The following is a 12,745-nucleotide window of genomic DNA, read 5'->3' as shown; positions in this document are numbered from 1 at the left end:
GGCATTGAATTTTCAGGTATAATGCTGACAGCGGTCAACAAAACACTGATCACCACTGGCTGAATATTGAGCCCTTGGAGTCCATTATTCACAAACCTCCAGAGAAAAGCAAAATGTAGAGCATTCTAATTGCACATGGGCTAGTTAGCACTGCAGTAGCCCTGCTTCTCTGGAAGGTTCTGGCTTACCACAGAAGTTTGAGGTTCTCCAGTTTGGAGGGCTGCCACTGGCATGAGCACACTGACGAGAGTATTCAGCCATGGTGTTACACATGCAGCTTGTGGGGTCCTTGCAAAGACACATATCCTGGATGCAAGCCTTGATATAGGTGGTGGGATCAACAAGGGAGTTACAGCCGGAAAAGTCGGGACTGGTCAGAGTGGTCTCACATTTCTGTCCCTATTAAAGTAAATTAGAAAATAAAAAATAGCATTGTTGAATCCTTGACTGCTGTCTTAATACTTGCAATAGTCACATACCATTACTTTCACCCTGTTACATACAAGGGTGTGTGCGGCAATTTTCAAATTGTCCACATTCAGTCAAAGTCTGTGGATGTTGGGCATGGAAAAAATGTTATTTCATTTTTGGGACATTTTTATGTTTTTTTTTTGTTTTTGTTTTTACTGATTTTAGATTATTTTTTTCTAGTTTGCTTCACACATTAATTTTAATAAAACAATTTTTAACATGTTAATTCACAGGTCGATGCACATTAAATTGATTTAGCATGCAGCAAACTTTTAAGGTGCATTACCAAATCAAGTGTTTGCTAACAACTGCACAGTGTGGAGGTGTAACCTAATGATTAGAGCAGTGAGCTGAAAACCAGGGACACCCAATTTAAATCCCACTGCGGCTTCTCGTGTTCGTGCGCGAGACACTTAACCCTCCATTGCCTCAGGTGCGAGCTTAGATTGTGAGCCCTCCAGGGACAGGAAATTACCTTCTGTACCTGAGCGTAACTCACCTTGAGCTACAACTGAAAAAAAAGCTTGAGTTAAATCCAAATAAACATCTTTACCAGTGACTTTGCACCAATTTTCAAAACAAGCCTTCACGTTCAAACTTGCGGCAAGTATAAAGCACCCACAGATGTTTGCATTTACTTATGTGCAGGCAGAATTTTGTTGGGAAGTTAACACACATAAAAGGCAATTCTATAAGAAGGCGCTAACAGTTACACACCACTTGAGTGTGTAGTTGTACAGAAAACCAGCACTTACGTGGGAAAGCCGCAGCAAAGTGAATGAGTAATATCCTGTGAGGAAGCAAGTAAGTGGAATATGCAAGGGGTGTTCATATGGGCAGAGCATGGGAGGAAGATGGGTGGGGCTGCCACTTACGCACTTAACTCACAGAATACATTAACCTATGGCTACTGTAGCTGTGGGCACTTAAATATAAGGTGTGCAGATACTGGGTTATGCTAGTATTCTATAAAGCAATCTGGTGCCCAGATGCCGATATAGAAAAGGCTTTTGCCATGTGGCTTTGGTGCACCTCTAAGGAGATGCCCACTTATAGAATTGCCCCCATAGAGTTTAGAATACCATCTACATGTGTACCTCTCATTCCTTATTCTAGATATACCCCTGGGAATGTCTTCACAAGAATGCATGCATTTTTAACTACATCGAAGGAGGAAAGCTTTCATATAGCTGATCTGTGTGCATAAATGGCTTTGAAAATGTTCTTCTAACATTATGCAGCAGTTCATCTGTTCTGGTATAACATTTTCCCTGGCAAGCTTTCTTGGGCGGGTGCTAAGCATACTGGGGCCCTTTTACTAAGCCATGTAGGCGCCTAAACGCACCCAACACGCTCCAAATTGGAGTTACTGCCCGGTTACTGCGTAGCCCTTGCAGTAATTTCAATTTTGGCGTATGCTCACTACGCATGCCTGAAAAATATTTTTATTTTCTGACACGCATAGACCAGTACCGCCCGATTACCACATGAGACCTTACGGCTAGGTCAATGGCTTGCGGTAAGGTCTCAGACTCAAAATGGACATGCGGCAATTTTCATTTTGCCGCATAAAAAAGGCATTTTTTGTAGGTGCGCTGAAAAATAATTCTGCGCGCGCCCAAAACACACATCTACACTACCGCAGGCCATTTTAAAGAACACCTTCATAAAAGGGCCCCACTGTGCACTACATAGTAATACAATCTACCTTTCCAGCTGAGCATCTCGGGAACCTGAGGGCTTTTCACCTAGGCTAAGGATGCTGATAAAATTCTGCTTGTGAAATATTAACCAAGTACTAGGAGCATCATAACGAAGTATTATGCTATGGCTACCCTAGTTACTGCAGCATTCAGTTATGGTAAAATTTGTTTAAATGACTGACGAAGGCTGGTTCCATTTGAGAGACCTGGGCTTAGTTCCTGGATCTAATTTCCATTTTTCAGGCTAAACAGGGCTCAGGTGCAGCAGAGGCAGCAGTCGCAAGCCACCGAGAACAAAGAGTGTCTCATTCATCGCTCAGCATTAATACCTGTGGACCAGCTGGAGCAAATTTCGGCAAGGTTCTAGAACAAGGGTTGGTAGCCTTTTTGCTAAGGAATGTTGGATTTATTGTATATAATGTTTTTAAGATGCTATACAACTTTCTAAGATTTTGTGCTGCTGTTCTGGACTGGTTATTTTCAATATTGAGATTGGTGGGGTACCTCTATTTTCTCACTTAGATTTACTCTTCTGTTTTATTTTCTCCTTTCCCTCCCCCCTTTTTTTATTTTTCCCCCATCCTTTCCCTTCCTGCGATTTTTGAAATGGTAAATACCTTAATTTGTTTGCTATGAAATCAATGTTGATATTGTTTCTTTTCTATGATGTATCTTGTACGTTGTGTTCATTTTTTGCCTCGGTTGAATAAAAAAGATGCTTTTCAATCTTTAAAAGTGCACTGAAATGCACTATTTATTACATCTAGCATTTTTTTTAGGGGCCCTTTTGCAAAGCTGCACCAAAATGTGGCCTGCAGTAGTGTGGGCATGTGTTTTGGATGCTCGCCAGACCATTTCTCCACCGCGTCCGGAAAAAGGGTTTTTTGGAGGACCTAGGAAATGGACATGTGGCAAAATTTAAACTAGCATGCACCTGAGCTCTTAATGGCACCCATTGACTTAACAGTAAGGGCTCACACATTACCCATGCAGTAACCATCCAGTGCACGCCAACTGCTGATTACCACTGGGAATGCCCCTGCGGTAGAAAATTATTTCCTACCTCGGGTTTTTGGCGCATGCCAAACTCAGAATTACTGCCAGGCGCACATGCTAGCCAGGTGGTAATGCCAATTTGACAGACGTTGCACGTGCTTAGGCCCTTCTGCGCCTTCGTAAAAAGTCCCCACAGTTATTTATTTCCAAATTACCTTATCCCTCATTTGTCCTATTTGTCTGTCCTGATTAGATTGTAAGCTCTGTTGAGCAGCAACTATCTCTTCATGTTCAAGTGTACAGTGCTATGTACATCTAGTAGCGCTATAGAAATGATAAGTAGTAGTAGTACTAGTAGTAGTAGTAATAGAACTGCTGCACTAATGGTGATTGTAAAAGAAGATACCTATTAATTAAAGCTTCATCACACATTCCTCTTTCCTCCTTCCTTCCTTCCTTCCTTACCTACCCTAGACAGCTCCTCTCCTCTTTCCTATATCTAGGTCCCCAGAATCAAAAATAAGGAGAATGGATGGTTAATCAAATACAATCAAATGGAGAAAGAATAAAAATACATACGACATCGGTGCAGTTGTCCGTAGAGACTGGGGCTTCATCTACACATTGTTCCATGGGCCCATCCATCTTCTGAAAGCTCCCAAATTGTGCTGGAGTCAGCTTAACATCTGCAACAATCAATTAAAAGAGCAGGCTCTTAGTTTGTCTTATTGGTCGATATTTATTACCCATGTCCTTGTTTTCTGGAACAGCATAAAAGGGGGCTATCAAAACTCTCCAGTAAAATGTTCACCCAACTCTGTAATAGTAATCACCACGTGAAGTCAGTCACAAGCACAGATCACATGCTGCAAGAAACGTTGAAGACTGAGCACTGAATAAAATAATAACACCCAAAAAGAATAGGAATGAAGTGTGATGAAGCAAAAGGGGGAATTTTGAATGAAGATTATCTGGTATATACTCCTCGTTTAAGTTTCCCACCATGACTTTGAAACACAATTATATTTGCGCTTCAAATGAAGGCAACGTTCAAACAAATCACGTTGTGGAAAAGTCTGTACTTTTTTGCCTATATTTTACATCAATTTTTGAAGGGAAAATGTCCACACGTAGAATGGCAGCTGCCATTTCTCTGTGAAAACTTATGCCCGTGTTTTTGGAAATCCGGAAGAATGCCCAACTTAGTTTTATGTGCACAAATGCCTTTGAGAATTGCCCTCCCCGTGTATTTAGTGCTTTGCTATAACCTAGAGGTGTGCTTCAATTTAAAACAAAAACGGAAATGTCCTCTTCATTTTTTAATGAAATGAAAGAAAGCTGTGAAGAAAACAAAAGAATAATCCTCCCCAGCTCCTCCCCCCCTTCCCAACCTTGTTATGCTGTCAATGATCTCTTCACAGGGCAGGAGTCAGTCCTGCACTGCTAAAATGGTAATACAAATGGCATTAGTCTTTAGATAACAACCTTTCAACAAATTGGTGATATTTTATTTATTGAGGGCATCTTTTACTAAGGCACGCTCAAGTTTTAGCGCACGCTAAAATTGTGGGCGCGCTAAACATTAGAGACGCCCATTGGAATGCATTGGCGTCTCTAACGTTTAGCGTGCCCACAATTTTAGCACGTGTGAAAAACGTGAGCGCGCCTTAGAAAAAGACCCTCCTAGTTATTTATTTACAAACACTTGATAATAATACTATTTACACCATGGCATCAAGGCAGTTTACAAGATTTAAAAATAAAATAAGGAAGAAAAAGAGAGGAAAAAAAGAGCTAAGGAGAGAAGGTTTGTCCAAATAGCCAGGTTCAAAGGGATTTTTTTAAAAGAGAGAAGGGAAAACTGTAACTTAATAGTGACAGGTAGACTGCTCCAAAGTTTAGGAGCAGCATGTGAAAAAGCAGTTTCATATGTGATGTCCAGTCGTATAATGTAGGGGAAAGGAAGGAGCGTGAATTACGGGTTGGGGAATGTGGGATTAGGAGATCTGAAATGTAGTTGTGCACCTGGTTGTAATCCTTTATAAACAAGGTAAAGAAGTTTAAACTGAATTCTTGTAGAGACAGGCAACCAATGTTCTTTCTTGAGTAGAGGTGCGACGTGGTCAAATTTGTATTGTGATAAAGTCACATCCAGGATAGTTGGGTTAAGGCAGTGTCAGTTTGAAATACAAGTCCCAGAAGGCATTGCAGGCAAGGAGCCAGGGGGCGAGATGAGGAACCTGGACTGGACTCCTAGCTGCAATAGGGGAAGACATGGGTGTAAGCTGGCAGGATGTGTAGATTGGCTGCCACTAGGGAGAAAGAGAATTAGGAAACCCTGTGTGCAGGAGCTCATCATTAGTCCAATGCTCAACTCAGCTGGTATGGGTGTGGGGGGAAGCTAATGGAAGGAGAATGATTGGTTGTGAGAGCAGAAGCCAGGGATTGATTAGGCAGGTGGGAAGTAGTCCCAGAGGAGAAGAGAAGCAGGCTGAAAACCCTTGGGTAAGAGAGGTCCCTAAAGTACTGAAGCAGGCTGAAATCCCTTGGGTGTGAGGAAGTCCCAAAAGTATTTGCAGGCTGAAAATCCTTGGGTAAGGGAGGTCCCTAAAGTAATGAATTTACCAGTGAAGCTGATGCAGGGTGAAATCCCTTAGGTATGAGGAGTCCCTAAAGTATTGAACTCTCCTGAAGGTAAAGAGAGTAGACGGTAGAAACTGCTGCTTGGTGATTTAACTGTGATGATGAATTGAATGAACTGCTTCTATTTGGAATTGAACTACTGCTTATTGTGCACTGGATAAAGAGCCCAGACTGGAGCTGACTGTGAGCCTGTATTGAATCCTGATATGTGCTGATAGCCTACTGCTTAAAGGGGACTATTTGCCACACACTTTCAGGTGGCTTACATGTGCTTAAAGTTGAAGGTGAATGCTGCTGTTGGAACTGTGTATCAGGTCTACTAGAAACCTGCATGGAATAAAGTCCTTAAGATTGAAGTTGCTGGTGGACCTTTATTTCTTGACTGTACCGGGAGCCTGTGGCTGGAGGAGATTGTTCTATCCTTGGCTGCACTAAGAGGTACCTGGTTACAGTATACACCATGAAGGAGTTTTACTGCAGTTGATTGTATTAGTTGAAGACACTTGAGGAATGAGAGGGGGAGACCAGCAAAGAGAGTGTTACAGTAATCTAGATGAGATATCATTAATGAAAGTCATAGAAGATGTAAGCAGGAAAAAGGTAAATAATATTTCAGGGAATTACCATGTCAGCAGAGCAAGAGCAATTGTAGATTGTACCTGCCCTGTGAAGAGATTTTAGACCCACGAATGAGATAATAGGTTCAGGGAAAGATTCAGAGGAGAGGAATGGGGAACAGAACTTGGTAGAGAGTTTCTTTCATGATGGTAGTGGCAGAAAGCAGGGGCCCATCATTGGGCTTACGTTTTTTTATTTTTGTATATGATTTATTTGCTGTATTCTTTTTTAGTTCTATAGAAAAATAGCACAAACAACAAACAAAATGAATAAAAACAAAAGGGTCCTTTCACTAAAGTGTGGTAAAAAGTAGCTGTAGGGTGGCGTTACTCGGGTTTTTCAGAGTTTTCCATTAATGGCCATGCATTCATTTTCACATTAGCATGAGAGCCCCTACCGCCATTTTATAGGCAGTAAAGACTCACTCACTAAGGGGTCCTATTACAAAGGTGCGCGAAAAATGGCTTGCAGTAGTGTAGGCGCGGGTTTTGGGCACGCGCCAATTCATTTTTCAGCACACCTGTGAAAAGGCCTTTTTTTGCCAAAAATGGACGTGCAGCAAAATCAAAATTGCTACGCATCCATTTTAGGTCTGAGACCTTACTGCCAGCCATTTACCTAGCGGTAAAGAATCCAGGCGGTAATGACCTAGGCACGTCAAATGCCACTTGGTGCGCATCCATTATGCGCATCAGAAAATAAAAAATGTTTTTCAGATGTGCGTATCGGATGCGCGCCACAAATGAAATTACCGCAAGAGCCACGCGGTAGTCAGGCAGTAACTCCATTTTGGCGTGCATTGGGCGGGTGTAGATGCTTATGCGGCTTAGTAAAAGGACCCCTAAGTTAGTGTGCCAATGGGATAAATGATTTGCATAGATACTCCCACTCTTAGTAAAAGGGCACCAGAATGTGCACCCCTCTACTTTAACCCTGGGATTACCATACTTACCACAGATGACCTTTAACCAGTCTAGTTTTCAGATATCTGCAATTGATATGCCCAAGACAAATTTGTATGCAATGAAGGCAGTGCATCAGTGGCGTAGCAGGGGGGGCTGCCACCCGGGGCGGGGCGGTTCACCGTTGCACCCCCCCCCCCCCCCGGGTGCAGCACGATGACATACCCCCCTCGGCGCATCGACACCCCCCGACCAGCTCCCACACCCTACCTTTAAAAAGAATGTCGGAATCCGAGGCAAGGCACAGCCCCTCGCGCCTGCCCTGCACGTAAAAGAAATGTGGACCGTCGGGCCTTCTCTCGCTCTGTCTGTCCCGCACTTGCGGAAATAGGAAGTTGCGTCAGTAGAGGGCGGGACAGATAGAGCGAGGGAAGGCCCGACGGTACACATTTCTTTTACGTGCAGGGCAGGCGTGAGGCGCTGCGCCTCGCCTCGGATTCCGATATTCTTTTTAAAGGTAGGGTGCGGGAGCTGGTCGGGGGGTGTCGATGCGCCGAGGGGGGGAGCTGGCAGGGAGCCCCCCCCCTGAGCTGACACCCGGGGCAGACCGCCCCTCCCCCCCACCCCACCCTTGCCACGCCACTGCAGTGCATGCAGATCTATCTCCTGCAGCTCTATCTCATTCATATTCATTGCAGATATCCCGAAAACTGGATTGACTGGAGATTCCCTCAGAACAGGTTTGGAAATCATGACTTTAACCACTAAGCCCTCTTGGCAGCCTGAACCTCAACTGCTCTTTGTCTAGAAAGCAAATAAAATCAATCGAGCGAGCGAGCGTCTGAGCTTAATGTGTTCTGATCCTTACCATTTGAGATGAACTCGTTGAAAGTGGGGATGCCGTTAAAGTCTCCACAAAGACCGCAGGTCTGATTGGCAAATTTATTATCCAGTTCCAGCTAAATTCCAGAGAACAGGGGAAAAGGAAGGAAGTTAATATTCAAACAACAGGATATTATTTGATGGCTGTGATTGGTGGAAGCATATACTTTTTTATTCAGAAGCTCTTTACAGTAAGGTCAAAGCAGCAGAACACTGTAATGGGAATGAGAGAAAAATATTTTGTCAATTATTTCCCTTTTATTTTCATCACTGAAGGTAATTTCATAATTTGGTACCCTGGCAGAGAAGGCAAATAGAATAGATACATATGTTGGGTCTATGTTATAAAGTCAAAAATTTTAGATGTGGTAAAGAGGGTTTATTTATATATCTATATCTATTAGATATATATATCTATATATATTAGATATAGATAGCTAGATAGCTAGATATGAAGAGGGACATTTTTGAAAGGACATCTAGCTCAATAAGGACATCCAAGTTAGAACATCACAAATGGATGTCCATTTCACATGTTTTTTCAAACAGGATATAGCCTGTTCAAAAATAAGTGAGATGGACGTCCATGTACTGGAAAAGTTCAGCATGAACATCAGTTTTACAAACTGAAATGTCTACATATTGAATAAGGCAAAACAAGGGACATGGACTTCTATATGGCAGCATAGGAACATCCATCTTCTAAAATGGCCCCACAGAACTCCATGGAGAGCACAGCGGTGGTCTAATAGTTCCAGCAGTGGGCTGAGGATCAGGGAATCCAGGTTCAAATCCCACTTCAGCTTTGTGAATTTTATTTTTAATTGTGAGCCCTCCAGGAAAAGAAAATGGCTACTGTACCTGCAGGTGTCTTATATATTTAGGTACAGTAGGTATTTTTCTGTCCCTGGAGGGCTCACAATTAATTGTTGAAAATTAAAATAAAATTTGAAGTGGGATTCAAACCTGGGCCTTTTGGTTTACAATCCACTGCACTAACCACTAGGCTACTCCACAGACACTCCTGCTGCTCTACAACGAATTTTATAAGTGGTGCTCAAAAACTGGTACAGAAAAAATTATTGCTAATCACTATCTTTAAAGGATGCATGCCCTTTATAGAATGGTGCATAGTGCTGATTCCTGGACCTAACTTTGGGCTGCAGACTTACACCTGCTGAAACCTGGTGTAAATTGTGGCACACAAGATAGGCACCCAGTATTCTTTGACAATATAGGCAACTTCTTAGACTGTCCCTGACATGCCCATGCTCCTTCCATGGCCACATCCCCTTTTGAGATAAGCGGTATCGTAGGTAAATGCCTGTTGTAGAATAGCATGAAGCCAAATGTGCACTCAAATTTTAAGGGGTGCCAATTAACACTGATAATTAATTTGAGTATGCATCATAGGCATGTGCACAAATTTGGGCACCATATATAGAAGCCAGGGGAATGGCCCAAATACTTGGAGCTCTCATGGAGTCTGGTATTCTTTTCTGGTTTCACTTTTAGGGGAGAGGGAGAAGGCAGCAGCCACTGGAGAATTAAGGAAGTGTCATGCTTTTATCCCTCCAGTAGATAGCCTGCTCAATCAGAGCACCTTTCTTTTTAGACATGGACATCCCTTCCCCTTCCGTAATCACTGTCAGATGTCCATATTTTGAGGCTTCCTTAATCCCACCCAAAACATGCCCAAACAACACCTCCTTGCTATATGAATGATCTGCAGTGTTGGACGTCCATACCTTATCTTTGTAAAATAAGGATTTGGACAGCCCTGCAATAGGGATATCCAAAAAATTCCAGTTTTCAGACATCCAAAACATGAACAGAGCTTCAAAATTAAATGCCATAACTACAATATATAGATAACTAGTAAAAAAGGCCCATTTCCGAAACAAATGAAACGGGCGCTAGCAAGGTTTTCCTTGGAGTGTGTATTTTTGAGAGAGTGAATGTACGAGTGTGTGTGTGTGACAGAGAGTGAGTGAGTGTGGGTGTGAGTGTGTCTGTGAGAATGAGTGTGTGTGCGATGTGTGTGGAAGTGCGTATGTGTGACACAGTGAGTGTGAGAGAGTGTGTTTCACATAGATACAGTGATTGGGAGACAGAGAGTGAGACTGTGTTCGAGTGTCTGTGTGAGAGAGAGAGAGTGAGACTGTGCGCGAGTGTCTCTGAGAGAGAGAGAGTGTGTGTGTGGGAATGAGAGTGTGTGTGAGAATGAGTGTGTGCCAGGATGGTCCCCCCTCCTGCAAGGTGCCCCCTCCCTGTCTCCCTGCCATGTGTATGTGTGTATTTGTGAGAGAGTGAGTGTGTTTGTGAGAGAGTGTGTGTGTGGGAATGAGAGTGAGTGTGAAAATGAGAGTGTGTAGCAGGATGGGCCCCCCTCCCTCAGATGTGGCCCCCTCCCTCTCCTCCTGCCAGGTGCAAGTGTATGTTTGTGAGTGTGAGAGAGTGAGACTGTGTGCGAGTGTCTCTGTGAGAGAGTGTGTGTAAGAATGAGAGTGTGTGCCAGGGTGGCCCCCGTCCGCCAGAGTGGCCCCCTTCCCTCCTAGGTGCAAGTGTGTGTTTGTGACAGAGAGAGAGAGTGTGTGTGAGGGAATGAGCGTGTGTGCCAGGGTGGGGCGCCTCCCTTCCCTCCCCTCCCCCTCCCAGATTTAAGTGTGTGTTAGTGACAGAGAGAGAGAGTGAGTGTGTGTGAGTGTGTTTGTGAGAGAGAGAGAGAGAGAGTGTGTGTGTATGAAGGAGAGTGTGTGCCAGGTGAAGGTGAGTGTGTGCCAGGGTGGCCCCCCTCCCTCATTGTCTGCTTCCCTGCCAGGGGCCCCCCTCCCTCTCTCCCCACCTCCTCCTCCTCCAGCCCTCCCTGCCACTTGATCCCGTTCTTCGGTACTCCTCCCCCTGCCTGCTAGCACTGATGTTTACCTCCTCCTCTTCTGTCCCTCCCTGCCTCTTGATCGGCGATCTTCGTGTCTCCTCCCCCTGCCTGGTACACACCCACCTTCTCCTCCTCCGGGCCGCCCTGCCACCTGATGTTGTATCTTTGGTACTCCTAGGGCTGGCGCTATAAAAAGAAGCGCTCAGCTGTTCTGAGCGCTAACTACAAAAAATGTTTAAGAAAATGTAAAAACGCGGCACCGCAGGCAGCCTTAAGGCATTGGCTGCTGGCTGTGCAGGCTCCTCCCGTCTCTTACGTCACTGCCCCCGGAGCGACGTAGGGGCAGTGACGTAAGAGACGGGCGGAGCCTGCACAGCCAGCAGCCAATGGCTCAAGGCTGCCTGCGGTGCTGTGGTTTTTTTTTTTGTTTTTTTTTACATTTTTTGTTGTTTGCGCTCAGGTTAGTCAGCTGATTGTTGTTTTTTTTTGTAGCACCGGCCCTGCTGCTGAACATGAAAAGCAGCAGTGGCCGGCAATGGGAGCTGGGGCTGACGCTGTCGCGATGGAGGAAAAGTGGGCTGGCAGGGCCCGTCTAGGGCCGGCCGTGGCTACACCCCTGGCAGAAGTCTTGAGCGATTCTACTCCTCCCCTGCCTGGGTTGGTGTTTGCTGGGGTGTGGCGTTCAGTGTGTTTGCGGTGTCAACCTTGGGGGGGGGGGTTTGGTGACGGGCGGCGACTTTGGTGGGTGGGGGACGTGCTGGGGGGTTTTGTTCCGTGTGTTAGCGGTGGCAACCTTGGGGGGGGGTGTTTTGGTGACGGTTGGCGACTTTGGGGGGTGGGGGAAGTTGGGAAGGGCAGATAGTGTGTTTCCAACCTTCTAATGGGACATCATTTTACGTTGAGCGCTGTTATTTGCTGAGTGTCATTGCTCCGCCTCGACGTCATTACGTTTGACACGTGGGTGGGGCAGACACTCATGGAGCAAAAAAGTGGTCTCAGCCGCCTCACTTTAGAAATTTGGGAAAATGAGGCTTCATTAGAATGTTGGAGGTGCATTTTATATAGAGAGATATTGGACTATCAGAGAGAGCCGCGTGCCTTAAATGCTATGACAACATATGGAGTGATATTGGAAGTTTCTTTATGAATAATTTTTGAAAAATTATGGTTCCAAGAGACTCTTCCCTGATATAGTACAATGAAGCATGATGTCATGTCAGAAAGAAACCTACTGGATTGCGTTGTGATAGCACCTTTTCCAAGATAAGTGCACAGTTGCAAACTTTTTAAGAAAATTTTGAAAAATTCAAACTAGAGAAAAATGGAATGATGATGAACTATAGGTAATGATATATCTAGAAATCTGTGAGATTTCACCTCCTGATGGTCTGACATTATCCATCTAATTCTATATATGCCACTATAAATTGTGCATGCAAATCTGGGCACAATTTAATTGCATAATGAGCCAATTAGTACCAATAATTGGGCACTAACAATTATCGGTGCTAATTGGCAATAATTTGAATTTATGTGCACATCTTTTAGTCACTATTCTATAAATATGTATGTATGAATTTTTACATGTGGATCTGAAAAGGGGCGTGGCCATGGGAGGAGCATGGGCAGATCAGGGGCGTTCCTGGAATTCA

The 12,745-nt window shown here is 44.3% G+C and overlaps 1 protein-coding gene across 1 annotated transcript in view; it reads right to left on the bottom strand.

The window, feature by feature from the left end:
* Positions 1 to 12,745, bottom strand: part of LOC115469670 (mucin-5AC-like) — a 92,971-nt gene that overhangs the window by 60,496 nt on the left and 19,730 nt on the right. The window contains exons 6-8 of the mRNA XM_030202458.1: positions 8,202 to 8,292; positions 3,750 to 3,856; positions 189 to 399 (exon numbers count right to left, since the gene is read on the bottom strand). Of these exons, the coding sequence (XP_030058318.1) occupies positions 189 to 399; positions 3,750 to 3,856; positions 8,202 to 8,292 (409 nt within the window). The remainder of the gene's footprint in view (positions 1 to 188; positions 400 to 3,749; positions 3,857 to 8,201; positions 8,293 to 12,745) is intronic.

This window comes from Microcaecilia unicolor, chromosome 4, assembly GCF_901765095.1.
Source record: "Microcaecilia unicolor chromosome 4, aMicUni1.1, whole genome shotgun sequence".
Taxonomy (NCBI): domain Eukaryota; kingdom Metazoa; phylum Chordata; class Amphibia; order Gymnophiona; family Siphonopidae; genus Microcaecilia; species Microcaecilia unicolor.
This window is presented reverse-complemented; position numbering and strand designations above follow the sequence as displayed.